The sequence below is a fragment of the Scyliorhinus torazame genome, chromosome 6, assembly GCF_047496885.1.
Source record: "Scyliorhinus torazame isolate Kashiwa2021f chromosome 6, sScyTor2.1, whole genome shotgun sequence".
Lineage (NCBI taxonomy): Eukaryota > Metazoa > Chordata > Chondrichthyes > Carcharhiniformes > Scyliorhinidae > Scyliorhinus > Scyliorhinus torazame.
The window spans coordinates 160,659,028-160,676,941 of NC_092712.1; the positions used below are offsets into that span (position 1 = coordinate 160,659,028).

Consider the following 17,914-nt stretch of genomic DNA (forward strand, 5'->3'; position numbering starts at 1 on the left):
GGATAATAAAACATTTTCCAAAATCTATACTCATTATATGATCCTCTGACACAAGTCCAACATCTGCATTGTCCAACCACCACATTCATACAGCAATTGGATTTGTTCATGTTGCTTCTGTGAACATAAAGGTGACTAGCTGAGCTCAGAGTGAGCGAAACTCCATAAACCTGAGGGTCATGATGGGAGATATTTGAGGAAGGTGGCAGGCATCCAGTACACTTGGATGACCTTGGAACATTGTATCACATGGAAGAGCCATTCACCAGCTGAGACTTTGAGACAGAAAAGCAAAATAGATTTACACATGTGAAAAGTACATACTGTGAGCGAACACTCATGTCACCATTGTGCATTCGGTACTTCTTAATTTTTCTAACCCTATTGCTACACCTGCATGTAACCCTTACAGCCACAGCTGAAGTGGAGGCATCCTGCTGACTGCTACATCCTGTTCTTCGAGAGGACTTTGGTGTCTGTTCTCTGGAGGCTTGAGGCCTGGAATGCCTCAGCCTGCTAAGTGTCTCCTGCTGTGGGGCAGGTGCATCCTCTTTGTCCTGAGCAGCTGGAGTTGATGGGGTCACAGACAGAGGGGATCTGGAGCAGCTCAACACCCTTGGAGTGTCCTGTGTGGAGGCCCCTTACTGTCCGGCCTATGCTCCTCCTCCCTGTGGCCGAGGGCCTGACTCATTGAAGAGAAGGGGCACCTAGAAGGAGGTCAAGGTACCTCGACCCCTCTCATCTATGCACTGACATTTCCCATTCCTGACTACAGCAGGCCCAATCGCATATCTGACACAAACTGATGGATCAGGGACTGTTTCATGTATAAGGACAGCAGTCTTCTTCAGTGTCTGTCTCTGTGAGAGACTTTACTGAACTGAATAGAAATGGCAGTTTACAGTGTTTTCCACATGGCAGAGGCACATGACTATGGCAAGCTATGAAGTACACTTAGTAAGATTTCATTTTCAAAACCCAACACTCTCTATGGTGGACAACAACCTCCGAATTGTGACCTTGATACGCTCATATTTGGAGACATGATATCACACTGTTCATGGATAGACTCCCCCATCCTTTATTCTACTCTGGCGTGGCCTCTGACAACCCTATTGCTGCTCCCCTTTTAAAAAAATTTAAGTACACAAATCATTTTTTTTCCAATTAAGAGGACATTTGGCATGGCCAATCCTGCACATCTTTGGGTTGTGGTGAGACCCACGCAGACACGGGGAGAATGTCCAAACTCCACACAGACAGTGACGGGATCAAACCCGGGTCCTCGGCACCATGAGGTAGCAGTGTTATCCACTGCGCCACCATGCCACCCTGCTTGCTGCTCCCCTGCTTGTCTTTGGAGCTCCGACATCTCTCTGAGGGCCAATTCCAGAGGTTCATCAATGGCCTTGGACTCAGGCAGGCCCTGGAAACCAGCATCCGAACAGGCGCCGGAGTTTCCACAGTAACTTCATTACAGTGTTAATGTAAACCTACTTGTGACAATAAAGATTATTATTATTATTTATTTATCCTCTATATGTTGGAGACCGTGGTTTTCACTGCCTCCACCTGCTGTGGACCCGACCTGATAGTAACCCTGAGATTGTTCTAGAAATAGGTCCCACTGAGCTGTGTGTCTCTGCACTGGTGAAGGGTGTGGGTGGATGCAGCGATGGGACTTCCTCTGATGCTTCTTCAGGATTCTCATCTGAGGTGCTCTGGGTGCTGGGGCTGATGGGCTGGCTGGCGATGATCCTTTGCCTTCTCTGTTGGGTGGCTGCAATAGAAAGAAGAGATAATGAGTGATTAGCGAGATAGTCACGTACATTAAAGAGCACTCAGTGTTAGTGGGTGGACAATGACAACTGCATGGACCCTCACTGGATTATTTCCAGACACCGACCTCACCTTTGGGGTAGGAACAGTCCCTGTACTCAGCAGCTCTGCCACCTGGTCCTCGAAGGGAGTGAGTGGCTTCAATCAGCATCTCCCTCTGCTCTGGGATCACTCCCTGTTGTTGTGGGTGATCTTAATAATAATAATAATCTTTATTAGTGTCACATTAACACTGCAATGAAGTTATTGTGAAAATCCTACATTCCGGCGCCTGTTCGGGTACAGAAAAGAAGAATTCAGAATGTCCAATTCACCTAACAAGCACGTCTTTCGGGACTTATGGCAGGAAAACGGAGCACCCAGAGGAAAACCATGCAGACACGGGGAGAATGTGCAGACTCCGCACAAATTGTTCTGTATAAAGACAGATGGACAGACTGCGAGCATTACGGATGCAAAAGCAGGTCATAAGCATGCATACTCGCTGTGTGCTGAGTGTCCCGAGTCAGGATTGAAGACATAACTTGCACAGGTTGTCACAGGAGATGATGGTGTTAAAGTGTGTGTGAGGGAATCAGTGGTGAAGTCCTTTCTGTTGTTAGAGTGTGAGAACCCTGTGGACTGTAACCTGGTGAATGCAGAATGGCATGATAAAAGTGAGTTGGGAGTAAGGAGAACATTGGCTTACCCTGGCAGAGCGGATAGATCATTTATCCTTCTTCAGCACTGGACAGCAGCCCTCTTCTCAGGTACTCATGCGCTGACCGCCCCAGAGACCTCCTTCCAAGCCGGCATGTTGAGGTTTGTGGAGCTCCTACTGTGATCTCTTGGATGGAGGACCATGCACCATCATAGAATTACAGTGCAGAAGGAGGCCATTCGGCCCATCGAGTCTGCACCGGCTCTTGGAAAGAGCACCCTACCCAATGTCAACACCTCCACCCTATCCCCACAACCCAGTAACCCCACCCAACACTAAGGGCAATTTTGGACACTAAGGGCAATTTATCATGGCCAATCCACCTAACCTGCACATCTTTGGACTGTGGGAGGAAACCGGAGCACCCGGAGGAAACCCATGCACACACAGGGAGGATGTACAGACTCCGCACAGACAGTGACCCAAGCCGAAATCGAACCTGGGACCCTGGAGCTGTGAAGCAATTGTGCTATCCACAATGCTACCGTGCTGCCCTGTTCTGGACATGCTTGGTGGATCTCTCCAGGGATCCGTCACCAAATCTGGGTGTAGAGAGCTTGTTTCTTCTTGGGGCCATTATTGGCTTTTCCATAAAAAGTCTTGGGTTGCACAGTATATGTGGGTGCCGTTTAATTATGGTGGCTGGACCTTTGAACCCAATGTGGTAACAGCGGGCAGATGAATCCCAGCCTGCTTTGCCACGAGATTTGACAAACTGCTTGTTGATGCATAATTAATTAATTGAAAAGCAGATGACCTGGCACGAAACCCGCCCTGCCGCAACGGGAATCATAGCGACTTTTCCACCGTCTCCCACACTTATTCTCCAGAATGGGAAATTCCACCCTGAACCTTGACCATAAAATGTGGGACACTTATAATTTCCACCTTTTTTGTTTTACAAACTACGGGGTATCTCAATATCTCTGCAATAAATCCTCAAGTTATAGTTAATAACTGATTTAAAGAGTTGGGTAAAATTTAGAGAAGGTCAGAAAAAAAGCACAGGGATTGCAATGGGTGATTAACTCCTGTCTCCTCATAGAACTGCAGACAGCTTGCAAACACAGTGCTGCCTGCTGATTTAAATGATAGCAGCATAAAAAATAACATTTAAGCACACTGCTGAGTGGCTTCACTTCTCAGCAGGAACCTTAAGTTCTTGCAGGACTAGCACTGTTGTGCTTCGTGTCTTGGAGATATGGCCAGGTTCTATGTGTTCCACAGGAGTTTTTATCTGATATTTTCAAAATATCTGCTCTCTCATGCTTCCAGTTGCTTGCCAACCGTTTTGCGTCTGAGCCACCACACCCAGGCTTAACTAATCATACAGAGTGAACAGATACCAGGCAGACATAATCAAACACGAGACAGTTGACTACTTGAACACTGTGAACAACATTTAAAGCTGGTCTTCAAGCCAGCCTATTCCTCTCAAAGGCGAGGTGCACTCCAGCTGCAATGGATGTTGAGGAATGGAAATGGTGCAACAAATCAGAGACCCAAGGAGATGGACAGGAAAAGGATGGTCCTCTTCTCTCATGGGTCAGGGAGCCCTCCAAACAGATACTTCAAAGGCAGTGGGCGAAGATGGCCACCATGGTTGATGCAAACAGACCAGCTCTGCAGATCTGGATGAAGTATCACAAAGAGTTAAATGGGCTCACACAAGTAGTCAAGATCAGTGAATGCAAATGCACATATCACATGCTTACCTAGTCTCACACACTGCGCCATTCTGTGAAATCTCAGTTGAATGAGGTGCTCATGCACAGCCCAACCAGAAAGGGGATGTGCTGATTGCCCCCTCCCTTCTTTTTGCTCCTTCTCTTCCTCATCCTTTTTCACCACCTGGTTCTTTTCTGTTCCTGAGCTGCTTGCTATATCCCTGGCAGTAAGGGATGTGACCTCCTGATGGTCAGGTTGTGGAAGGTACAGCAGATCATCTAAAATTAGGACACATCCTGCAAGTACTGGAGAGTCCCTCCAGAGCAGTCGAGTAAGCAGAGCCATTGCTCCAAGGTTCCACTGGTCTTCTCCCTGATGTTTCATGCGGCAGTATGGCTCGCATCATGTTGCTGAGTTGCAGAGTGGACTCTCTGCTTTGACGTGTTGGCTCAAATATTGAAGGAACAGCTGACTGACACAAAATTACCTCACCGTGACAGCTGCTAGGATAGCCGGCATTCACCAGCATGATATTCTGAGTGTGGTCACACACCGACTGCATGCTGAGTGAGGAGTAACCTTTGCGGTTGTGGAACATTTCAGCATTGAGATGTGGCACCCAAACAGCCTCAGGTGTGCAGCTGGTAGCTTCCTGAACCATGGAAAAGCCCACTCTTCTTGCAAATCCACATGCACATTGCTCCTGCTTCTCTCTGTTCAAAGAGTGCACAGTGAGCTCTCCTCAAAGAAAGTCTGTCACCTTTCAAATGCAACAGCGGATGGGGAACTTGGGAGTTGTTACAGATGCCACCAGCTCCAATCTGGAAGGATCCTGACATGAAGAAATTCAGAGCCACTGAATTCCTGGAAGCATCTTGCTAGGGGCCTTCAGGTCTGGTTGCAAGAGATGCAAGAGTTCTGTGAGCAGCTCCTTCGTAAAGCACAAATGACACGCACACTGCTCTTGCTTAGGTGGAGATAGGGGAAATGCTTCCGGAAGCGCTTGGGTAGATAAGGCCTCCTCCTGAGAGCCTTTCCCCCTCTGCTCCTCCCTCTGTGAGTATAAGCTTGTCTTCTTGCTTGTTGCTTTTACTCCATCTGCTTCTCATGTTACAGCCTCAGGGTCAATGGTAACTACAGCACCCATGACTGGGAACATGTGGTCTGAGCAGAATTCTTGAAGTGAGAACCTTTTCTATGTGCAACTCTTCCCTCTGTGAACTTCACCAACTTTAACCAACTCTTGAAATCACCCAGCACATCCAGCCACTCAAACCAAGAGCCAAAAGAAATTAATTAGCATCTAACCTGCAGTTATTACTCATTCCTTTAAATAGTGCTGCTGGGGGTCCTTCCATCGGCTGAACATGTATTCAACTGTATGCATTTGAGAGTTCAAGGGACAAGGTTGAAAATGTCAGTGCTGTCATCAAATCAGTACTCCAAGGGGGGTCACGTGATGTGAGCAGGAAAGCGGTTGCGTTTTTATGAGCTCCAGCTCTGCTCGTTATTTAATCCGTAATTTCATCCTTGTGCACATTTCACACTTGCTTTTTCTTGGGCTCCATGGATGGTGTCATGTCCCTGGAAGTTCCTGATTGGTCTTTTTGCGAGAAAGAGCCGAGATAAAATGCTAAAATCCTTGTTTGTTTGTGATGGTCTGAGTGGGCTGAGGTGGGCCCGGCTGGGAGTGGCAGCTTGCTGCTGAGCGGGCTTTCATCTTGATGGTGCTGTGTGCATCGGATGATGGCCGCCATTGAAGATGTTGCCTTGACTGAGAAAGAGCGCTGTCCCTGGTTAGGGGCCACCTTCGTGTTGTCAAATTCCTGCTGCATGGTGTGTCATTTATCCTGAGGATTTTGGGATATGGAGGCCAGGCTTGGTGTCATCCTGAGCCTGATCCTTGGTGAGAGATGGGAGATGAGTTTGAGAATTGGCTGCCATGATTTGGTAGTCTTGATACATCAGATTCAATGGGTACATCAGATTCAATGGAGCAGATCGTATCTTGTCTTAGAACCAGGGGTCGGTAAGCCCCACTGATCAATGGTCCTATTATATTATCGATGCCCGCAGTGAGTAGTTTGAGGTTGGCCGAGCAGGTCAAGACATTGCCCCCCGGCCGGGGCATAGGCTGTGGACCGCCTGGGCTTCGGAGAGACAGCATGGTGAAAATGGTCCTGTATTATGCTTCGATCAATGGAATCCTTGAGAGATCCTGGAGACTGCTGCTTGATCCTGCCTTATCCTTTGCCTTCTCGTGCAACAGGGAAGTTGTCTTTATCCTGCAATTTACCCTGCGGTTCTTGGATAATCCTGAATGTTATTCTCTGTTGATCATGTTGTTGATTTTTGGTTGCTGTCCTTTTGCCTGCGGGGGAGTGCAAAATTGAGCGTGATGTCCTGTGTGGTTGATTATCCTTATTAAGTTATACAGTGGTAGCAAGATGATTTTGAGTCAATTATGGGATGTGTGATTTGTGCCCAGTTTTACTCCTTTTGGTTTTTGTGGGCACAATTTAACCAAACTTTTTCCAAATGTGGTAGCGAGCTTCCCGATGCTCAGCCCGGCGAGGCCGTTACCGGTATAAAATATAAATTGGTCCACTTAAAGAGGCCTCATGGGCTTCTCGCCACAAATTATGGTTCCGCTGGCTGATTCGCTGGGACCGCGCTCGCCAGTCCCCAGTTAACAAGGGAGGCCAGCAGTTGAACCGATCCTGCACAGCAACCCCACAGCCCACTGCCATGTCACCGAGACAATGGGCCCCACAATTCCAACCTAGGCAGACAACTGGAAATGTTAGCGGTCATGCGGGTTGCTTAGTTTCCCCCGAGGGTCAGCCACAGGGCAGCCACTGCCACCTGGGAGGAAATGGCAGTGGCAGTGAACTCGGGGAGCGTGACCAGGAGGACTGGCGTCCAGTGCCACAGGAAAGTCAATGATCTCCACTTGGGCCTCTCGGGTTTGCTCAGGGACCCTTGACGCCCCCCCACCGCATACTCCCTGCAATACTCCTCAACCTCCGCATACTGCCCATTCTCCCCATACTTCCATCCCCTCCATACTCTCCATCCCCCCCAATACGCCCCACCCGCCCATTTGGCACATCTTCCAAGCCCCCTTCCCCAACTCCCAAGCACCACCCCCCTCGCGAGTAACCACATGTGTGGCTAATGATGCCTCCTCTGTGTCCCCGCAGGAGAATGTGGCCCACAACCAATGGTGGGGTGGGGCGAGAGGGTCATGTGCCGGACATCAGAGTCCTTACCCCCTATGAAGACCAGGCCCTGGAGGTCAAGGGAGTGACCAAGGACCATGCAGTGACCACTGTAAAGGTCAGCGCATGGCACAGAGGTGAGGATCCACCGGCCCCCATTCAGATGACCTGGCAAACATGTCCCTATTGCTAGGCAATAACTCTCACATGCTGCATGGCATGCCTATCTACGGGAATCCACTTGGGATGTGTGAAGTGCCCACTTCACTATGATTGCACTTTCTAATTGCCTTCAGCCACACCGCCAGAGGCCTCCGTGGTCAATGGGAATTATGGGTGGTAGTTGGGGTAGGCAGGCTGGGTCTGGGGTTGCCCCTGTAGCGGGAACACACAGTCCAGAGGTTGGAATGGTGGATCCGCTGAGACACCCATCTCCCCTCCAGCGTTCCCCAAGCCTAGCCCAGGCCATGGGCAGCAAGCCCCCACTCTGCACCCCCCTCCCCGACGGCAGCCCACCCCGACCGTGGCTGGCCCCCTGGGGTCTCCCTCACCGCCATCCAAGCACCAGGGCAGAAAACCCAGTGTCCCTGGGCTTTTTGCCCAGGAGTGAAGATGGCTACTCACCTCCTTGGGCCCCTGCAGCAATCCTTCCACCAGCTTCACCTTTTTAGAAAGATGTACTAATCGGCACCTGCATTACCACTTGCTGGGGAGACAGTCAGATCACGGGAGGCCATTTGATACGGGGTCGGTCCTGTTAATTGTATGGCGATCAGGCTTTAGTGGCGATTATTTTTTTCTAGCCAAACTATGGTGGATCCTGATTTCGCCAACAGGAGCGGACTATTTAGATCGCAAACAGATCGGCGCCTGGTGCAGTTCTTGTTTTTGGCCTCTCCTTCAATTCCGTCCATCTCCTCCTTGAGGAGCAGTTTCTACTTTCCTCTGTTTGGGTCTCTTCAGTGTTCCTCTCCTGGGCTATTGTGGTGATTGGGTTGTTGAGGAGAGAGGTTTCTCTTTCTGCAATGGTGGTCGTTTTGAGTTCGGTTAGGTGTCCCCTCTCTGGGGTTCTCTTCTCCTTCTCTTCTCTTCATCCGGGTGAGCATTATGCTAGTTCTTGTTCTGATCTGTCCCAGTGGTTTTGGGGGGGATTTCTGTGTTTGTGCCGGTGAGGAGGGAATCGTCACTCACTCTGAGGGGACCTTATTGTTGAGGAACTTTACAGTTCTTCTTTTTCTTGAGGTGTAACAACGCCCCCCCCCCCCACTCCCCTTCCCCGGCTGGTCTCTTGTGATCTGCTGCCCTGGATGGGGTTGGAAAGGCTCGATGGGTGTGCATGTTTTTGGGGTGCATTGGAGGCCCTGTGGGGTATCGTTTCTTGTGTGGCAATTGGTGTTGGGGCAGGCCAGGCTCGGTGCTGTGGTGTTACCTTGTTGCCTCTAGCGGCTCGGGATCTCCCTCTCTGAGAGTATTGGGACGGATTTCCTGCGAGGCTATCCTGTTTCTCCCTTGGTCTCTGGTGAGGTGATATGAGTATCTAGTTCTGTCTAATGATTTTAATTAAGCCAGTTGTGATGATGTTATCCTGTTCCTTTCTCGCTTCTGGTGATGTATTATTTTGTAACTTTGTTGCGCTATCTTATAAAATGTAAAATCTCAATAAACAAAAAATAAATCAGTAGTACACATTACCAATGTCAAGGTTTGCCTACTCTGCATACTTTGAGCGTAGAATCATGATGGTGACATCCTCACCAAGACACTGTTTGGCACATTTTTGTGCGCCGTGGAGCCAATTTTGCTGCAACACTCTTCATACTTACATGCATATATAACATAAGGCACATCAAAATTTCTTTGCAAGTAAATTCCAAATAGTGTAATCCTGCCAACAACTGTTCATCAATCTCTTTGATCTCAAACATAAGGCAAAGTGAACTATATTCTTGTTTGACTGATGTAATACATACCCCAGCCCAGAAGATAATACCAGTGCAGATGCTGTTCCTCGGCAAATACCGCCACCACGATGAGTGTGTGCAGGTAGATCCCTTCACAGAGCATCCAAAAGTAATTGCAGCCCAGCATGTATTGGAGGAAGAAATGCAGCACTTTACATCCCACCTGTGGAGACAACCACAACTTTGTCTTTAACACGAGCCCATTCAAACAGCATTTTCAATTCAGAGTACAGAGAAGATGAAGGATTAACCTTTGAACGCCATCTATAGCAGCAATTCTCTCCAAAGAATAGAATAAAAAGGTTTTTAGTTTTCATAATGTAAGAATTTGTTCTAAGGGAAGACTTTTCACGGATGCCTCATTTTAAGCCAGCAAAGGAAATTCAATGCTCAAAAAGTTTCAAATCCATACTTCATGGGATGTGGGCATTGCTGGTTGGGCCGACATTTATTGGCCCTTTGTGCTCTTGAACTGAGTGGCTTACTGGGCTATTTCAGACAGTCTTTTGAAAGAGGATGACACATTTCTTTCCCTAAAGGCCATTAGTGAACCAGGTCAGCAATGGTTTTATGGTCATTATTATACTTCTATTTCCACATTTTTATTGAACTCAAATTTCAACATCCATGATGGGATTTGAACCTGGAGCTCTGAACATTAGCCTGTGTTTGTGGTCCAGTGACAATACCGCAACACCATTGACTCCCGCTGTGTATTTATGTAGAACAGGTGGGTTGATATATCTTCATTTCATATTGAAAACATTAGTTAAAAAGGTTCACATCCGGACCTAGTCAAATCAGCTCACAGCTGGATCCTCCTGCCTGGTGCACACAGCAGTTGTAACATTTCACCAAAACATTCACATCTGCTTGAAATCATTTGTATTATTGCTTCTCAACTTGTATTATGAACTCACCAAAACAAAGCTTAAGTGCAATCTGAGAATGGAACAAATCATTCTGTTCAACATAGCAGTATTAAAGCCTGTTTTCCTTTTTTTTTTAGAAAAATAAAGTTCAAACAATGTGGAACAGATGTTGATAATTTTACTCATGTTACATAGCAGAGCCAGAGCTCGAGGTGTAAATAAAAAGTGGCCAGATATGTGTTTGTTGACTGCAGCCTCATCCCCATTTAGGATCCGGGACCCTTAAAGCAAACACGCTACATTTGCTTGCCGTGCTCCCCACATGATAAGCTCCCCATCCCCTTGGCCCAGTTCGAGACTAATGCCTGCTGTAGCAGGGTGAGGCCACTAAGCAATGATTATTTTCTCACTTAAGGACCTCTATTGGCAGCAGACATAAGGGCTAGAAACAGACCTTCCCACCAGGGACTTACTCAAGAAGGCATGAAGGTGGCAGGAGCCCCACCTGCCATCCTCCCGCCTGATTCACTGCACCCCATGCCAGCAATCCTGCCACTGTGGAGGGCACAACATTTTGCCCATTGTCTGCGGGCATGAAATTTACCAACAATGAAATGAAAATATGCTAATAATTCTGGGCCATATTTCATTTCTTAATTTTCACACAATAGGCACAACACCGGGAAAACAGCAGGTAAACTATTTAACCAGATTCATTGCTGCTCTGAATATTGTTTCACTGCAAAATAGAGTACTTGAAATTAGCAAAAAAAAAGGAAAGGACGGGGTCTGCAGTATGATTTGCAGCAGTGGAGGTGGCCCGCCATTGGCTGGCGGTGGGATCTTCCCATCCTGCTGATGTCAATGGCTTTTTCTGTGGCTCACACCCTCCGCCATTAGGGAGCACACCGCGAAGGGATCGCCGGAATACCCCCCGATGGGAAGGGACAGAAAATTTCAGCCACAGTTATGTTAAAGCCTCATCAAAGTCAAATCAAAAGAAACTTGTGCAAAGAAGAAGGAAAAGAGATTTTATTTCCAAAAAGCTGAGTATTGAGCAATGATCAGGCTTGATGACATGCAGAATTGAACAGGTAGGCATTGGTGATTTGTTTTAGTTGTAGCCAGAGCAGATGGGCTGGGTGGTCCAATTGTTTTATTTATATAAATTTAGAGTACCCAATTCTCTTTTTTCCAATTAAGGGGCAATTTACATTGCCAATCCACCTTTCCTGCACACCTTTGGGTTGTGCGGTTGAGACCCACACAGATACGGGGAAAATGTGCAAACTCCACACGGACAGTTACCCGGGGCCGGGATCGAACCTGGGTCCTCGGTGCCATGATATCCTTCTGCTAACCACTGTGCAACCCAGTGCCACTGCCCGGTGGCCCAATTGTATAGAAGAAACAGAAGGTACAAACTCACTGAAAAACTACATCAGTGACACAGCTCATTGTAAGAAAGACGATTCGTTCCTGAGACATATAATCCTTGTCTTCCAGCAGAGAATAGAAACCATTAATACAAAAGGGAATCCACACCCTCAGTGAGTGAATGTTTGGAGTATTAAAGATTGTTGAACTGGTCAGGAAGGAGCAGCTTTGCATTTCTGAGCTTTGTAGATTGAATTGATTCTTCGATGGATTTGTAGTAACTTTTCACCTGGTTCTGATGAAGGGTGCTTACCTGGAGTATTAATCTGTTCTTTCTTTATACCCCTAATGATGAATGTCCAGCATTTTCTATTTACAATGTCCATTTGCTGAATTTGCAGCTTTTTCTTTTAATTTGTGCTCTTTTACTCAATGTCATTTTTCTTCCGGTAACATTAACTTGAAGAAGTTCTGCTTTTCTTATTGTTGTAATATGACTTTAAGTGAGAGGAACATGATGCCACCAGAAAGGAAATGTGTCATGTGATCCAGTTTAGTTTCTCTTTTGTTTTTATGTCAAGCACAGAGCACACAGCTTTACTGGTGTCTTCACGTTCTCTACCTTTGCTCTCTGTTGCCATGTGCCTCGTCTCAATTACTGAACCCACAACATGTTTACCCAATCATTCCCTTATGAGTGATTGGTACCATTTGTGGTGTTCTTTGTGCTGCTAAATTTAGGATGGTTGGCGTAGTGTTCACAAAGACCACAAACCAGCTTTAAATTGAACAAAGCTATAAATTTATTAACACTACTTAATTAGATTTAACACTTGCTCCTATATAATACAGTTGATAATAAACATATAATCTACGCTCATCTACTACTAATCTCTACTGCATTAACTATGATCTGTTCTCACTCACACTATCTTTCCTTCAGTCTGTTCTCTAGCTTTCTCCTCAACCTCTCCCCCACAAGGCATAGCATCAATGTCTTATATAGTTGTACATCTAGCTCCCTCTAGTGGTTGATTTAGACATTACATCAACCCTTGCAGTTCTTTGCATTTATGATAATGTCACACCATTATATCATGATGACACACACATGGTATAGAGCAGTGGTTCCTTTTAAACAACATGGTGTTCAGCCTGGCAGCAGGATTCAGTAAAGGTATGACATGGTGAACAGTCTTAGAGTCATAGAAATCATAGAATCCCTACAGTGCAGAAGGAAGCCATTTGGCCCATCGAGTCTTCACTGACTTCTGAAAGAGCACCCTACCTAGGCCCATGCCCCCACCCCATCCCTGAACCTAATAACCCTGCCTCATCTTTTTAGGCACTAAGGGGAAATTTAGCAGGGCCAATCCACCTAACCTGTACATCTTCGGACTGTGGGAGGAAACCGGAGCACCTGGAGGTAACCCAAGCAGACATTCCAGCTCAATCTATAAGTTTGCAGATGATAGGACTGTGGTGGGTTGTATCTCAAACAATGACGAATAAGACTACAGAAGGGAGATAGATCACTTGGTTGCACAGTGTACCGAAAACAACCTCTCTCTAAATGTTGGAAAGACCAAGGAACTGATCATTGACTTCAGCAAGCATAGCATGAGACACACTCCCGTCTGCATCAATGGCTCCGAAGTAGAGATGGTCGATCGCTTTAAGTTCCTGGGGGTCACCATCACCAACAGTCTGTCCTGGTCCACTCACATTGATGCAACTGTCAAGAAAGCCCAACAACATCTCTACTTCCTACAGAAGCTAAAGAAATTTGGCATGTCTGCATCGACTCTCACAAACTTCTACAGATGTACCATAGAGAGCATCCTATCCGGTTGCATTACAGCTTCGTATGGCAATTCTCGGCCCAAGATCGCAAGAAACTGCAGAGTGTGGTGAACTCAGCCCAACGCATTGCAAAAGCCAGCCATCCTCCCATTGATTCTGTATACACCTCCCACTGCCTCAGAAAGGCAGAGAGCAATGTCAGAGACCCCTCACACCCAGGCTTTGCCCTCTTCCAGACCCTTCCATCAGGCAGAAGGTACAGAAGTCTGAAGACCTGCACATCCAGACAGAAGAACAGCTTCTTCTCCCCCAGTTCCTCGACTTCTCAACGACTCTCCCTTGGACTGATCTGTTCCCTGTAAGAACACTATTCACAACGCCCTATAGTGCTCTTGTTTAGCCTTGTTCCGCACCGTAACCAATCATTATTTGTTGATGCACCACTGTCAATGTGCTCTGTCGATTATTCTTTTGTCTACTATGTATGCACTGTGTACGTTCCCTTGGCCGAAGAAAATTACTTTTCACTGTACTTCGGTACATGTGACAATAAATAGCAATCAATCAATCAATCCTTAACCACCATTCAGTCATACTGCACCAACAAGATCCCAAATGCAACTGGGAATAATATCCAAGAATGACACTGCAACAGATCACTGGGAGCAATTAATGAAACTTCCAGGCAAGATTACCATTGCAACATCTGGGTGTACCAGCAGATTCCCATTATGCTTTAGAGACTCATAAATTCACTAGTCCTATATACTCGTGGAATGGTAACTAAGCATGGACATTTATTGTAAATAGTTATGCATTTTTGGAAGGGGGAAATAGTTTTAAAGCGAAAGGGGGATGTAATATGCCGTTGATGGATGAGAGCATCACATTACCAGAAGGGAAATGTGTCGTGCAATCTAGTTTAATTTTGTTTCGCTTTTAAGCAGAGAACACGGCACGACTGTCTTCAAGCATTAAATCTTTTAATATATATTTCCATGTGCCTAAGCTCAATAAGTAAACTCACATCATGTTTATCCAATCACTTATGAGTAATTAGTGCCTTTATATTACTCGAAAAAATGACAACATCATTGAGATTTTCATTTGTATCCTCCATCCTATACATTATCACGGCTGTCTCTCCCTTTTTTGTAACTTTGTATTTTCCCAACTTCAATGAAAAACCTAAATCTGAAATATTAATCTTTCTTTTCTCTTTTCAACTGCCAGACTTCCAGCGCCTTCCATTGTAATGGGTCATGGTGGACTGTAAGGCTGAGTAAACTAAAGTTATATTTAACTCTGTATTTATATTTTACTCTATATTATATTTTAAACTAGATTAATGGTGTGTGTCTTCTTCTCAAAATAGTTTGATTCAGCTTTCCCTTGGCCTGCATCAACTTTCCATTATATTCCAGCAGCATTTTGTGTCGGATTGTATTAGTACAGTATGTTTCAAGGGGATGTAATTGTTTTCTGGTGAGTGTAATGGTAGTTGTGCATTGGATTCTAACCAATTGTGTGCATGTGTGTGTGTGCTGTGGTGAAGGAAAACATCCAATTTGAAGTGATATCGCCTCTGGCAGTTTTGTGCCAATCTGCATCCCAAACCGAATATTTCAGGGAAAGGGCATCTCACGTAAATCAAATATGTTAGTTTCCAAATCCAATAGAGACATTTCTTAAAATATAAGTTCCTTTTCACTGTTTATTATTTGATAGGCACTTGCAACTTTCATCATGCAAAGGAAATAAGCCTAATTTTACTCAAATGTTGTTGTTTCATTAAAGCAGAGAAGATTTTTTCGCTCGACTGCTTATAATCAAAAACACAAACATTTCCATTTGTAGCTGGTGAAATATCATCATCTGAAAATTGTCCTGGTTCCAGATCGGAGTTTGACTGCCAGGTTAGTCTTGGGCTGGATTTAATTAGTAGTTGACATTTAAGACAAATGATTTCAATTGAACTGACAGATAGCTATGCTGTGAATGTCCTTTTATCATTAACAGCAAGACAGAGATTAGTATATATTTTCCAGTGTTAATATAGCTTGCAGTCAGAGTTCAGAAATGTGTCACCAATTTTCAATACACATAGTCCTTGGGAGTACGCCATTATTTCAGTTGTGAATAATTTATTCCCATTGTATAATTTTCTAATCTTACAGTGAAGTTGTGAATTTTAAAATTGGAGTTACCTAGTCCAAGTTGTCAGATCGATATATGTTTTAAATGATCAATCCAAGATGTTAACACTGGCAGATTGAAATGGTGATAAGCAATATAATCCATTAAGTATTCATTCCAAATATAGCATTGTGCCCGTCCTGCCAACATAAGTCTAATTTGCTCCTTAAGTAAATGTTTTTAAAAAAGGATTTCTGGAAGAGTTACTTATATTGTATTTTCCCCAAGTTCCTGCTCTCCCACCTAGATTTACTGTTTTCCTTCATCCACCTATTTGATTTGAGAAGCTGCCAACAGGCCTGTCTGACATGTGGCCTATTCCAAGCTGCTTCATGATCAGCCAACAGGAGACACCTGTTATGGAACAAAGTACTCAATTTTTCTTTGCTCCAAGTTAGAACACTGTCAGAAAACATCAAAACCACTGTTGTAGATGGCAATTCTAATTTGTAGAGGTGTACAGAGAACAGCATGACCTGTAACTCTAAGAGGATTACTGTGGAGCACCGGTCTCTGTTCAGTAGCTTAGATACCACATCTGAGTACAGCAAGGCACCATGCGATATACTAGGTAAAGGAGCTCCAGTACATGTTTCCATTTTTTCCTCCCTTAAATCTGTGGGGAATGTTTTCTCATTATTGTGTGTTATTTTCTGGTAATTTTTACTCATATTGAAATTTTCCATTTTGAGAAACCTAATTCAGCATAAAGTGCTTTGAGGTCAGTTCCAGGCATCAGAAAATTGCAAAATAAATACCCCCTCTACTAAGTTTTAACAAGAAAGTAGGAAAGTATAGCACTGGAAAAGACTCCACATTCCAATTTTGGTCTGTCCCATAAACTAGTAGATGTCAATTTCAAACAAATTAGCTGGCAGTCTCCTGTGTAGTGGGTACCTGGAACTCGCTACCGGAGGAGGTAGTGGAAGCAGGGACGATAGGGACATTTAAGGGGCATCTTGACAAATATATGAATAGGATGGGAATAGAAGGATACGGACCCAGGAAGTGTAGAAGATTGTAGTTTAGTCGGGCAGTATGGTCGGCGCGGGCTTGGAGGGCCGAAGGGCCTGTTCCTGTGCTGTACATTTCTTTGTTCTTTGTTCTTTGTGACATGGGGTTGGTCCACTGTCGGCAAAATGCTGAAGGTTTGGTAAGATGGCCCATGCTAGGACCTTTACATATTTAAATTAGCTGAACCCATTCCCGCAGTCAGTAAAATTCCCTAATGGTGTGGTCATGGAGACAATCAGACATGGCTCCCCAGGATTTTACATGCCCTCTCATGGGAGCCAGTAAAATTCTGCCTCGTGCCTCCCGAGTCATTTTTCAGCAGGTAAACTCAGCCGGGCTCTTCAACCAGTCAGTATAGCTCAAATGTCTTAGGTTTGGTATAAGTTTCAACTATCAACATCCTTGAGGCTTATCATTGACTGAACTGGGTGAGCCACATTAATGTTGCAGCTACAAGAGCAGCTTAGAAGTTAGGAATCCTGCAGAAACTAACTTACCTCCTGACTCCGCAAAGCCTGTCCAAAGCACAAATCAGGAGTTTTATGGAATAGTCTCCACTTCCTGGATGAGTGCAGCTCCAACAACACTCATGAAGCTTAACATCATCCGGGACAAAGCAGCCGCTTGATTAACACCCCATCCACCAGCGACACACATTGGCAGCAGAATGTAAGATCTACAGAATGCACTGCAGCAACTCACCAAGACTCCTTTGACAGCACCTTCTAAACCCGCGCCCTCTACAACCTTGCAGGACAAGATAAGCAGATGCATGGGATCATTGCCACCTCCAAGTCACACACCATCCTGACTTGGGCATATGTCGCCGTTCTTTCACTGTCGCAGGGTCAAAATCCTGGAACCCCCTTCCGAACAGCACCGTGGGTGTTCCTACACCACTTGGACTGCAGCAGTTCAAGGCAGCTCACCACCACCTTCTCAAGGGCAATTAGGGATGAGCAATAAGCAACGTCCACATCCCATGAATGACTGCAAAGCAAAATAAGTTTGGTTGCCCTTTTCTCTACTGCCACCAATGCCCAGATTTCCTTGCTGTTGTATTATAATGAAAACTGTGCACATTCCAGCTATGGTCAGTGGCCTGTAAATGATCATTATCACCTTCTAGAATTTGTTTCCTCCGGCTGCATATCTCAAAAACAAGTCCGTTTTCCAACTGCTGCTGCAGATTACCTTATTAGTTTTCATTAGTTTTCCACCAATCCCATGATGTCTCTCTCCTCTACTTTGTTCTACAGCCTA

General features: G+C 45.5%; 1 protein-coding gene across 1 annotated transcript in view; it reads right to left on the reverse strand.

Moving 5' to 3' along the window:
- The window catches only part of calcr (calcitonin receptor), a 546,460-nt gene that overhangs the window by 96,296 nt on the left and 432,250 nt on the right, over window positions 1-17,914 (reverse strand). The window contains exon 11 of the mRNA XM_072509015.1: window positions 9,399-9,552. Within this exon, the coding sequence (XP_072365116.1) occupies window positions 9,399-9,552 (154 nt within the window). The remainder of the gene's footprint in view (window positions 1-9,398; window positions 9,553-17,914) is intronic.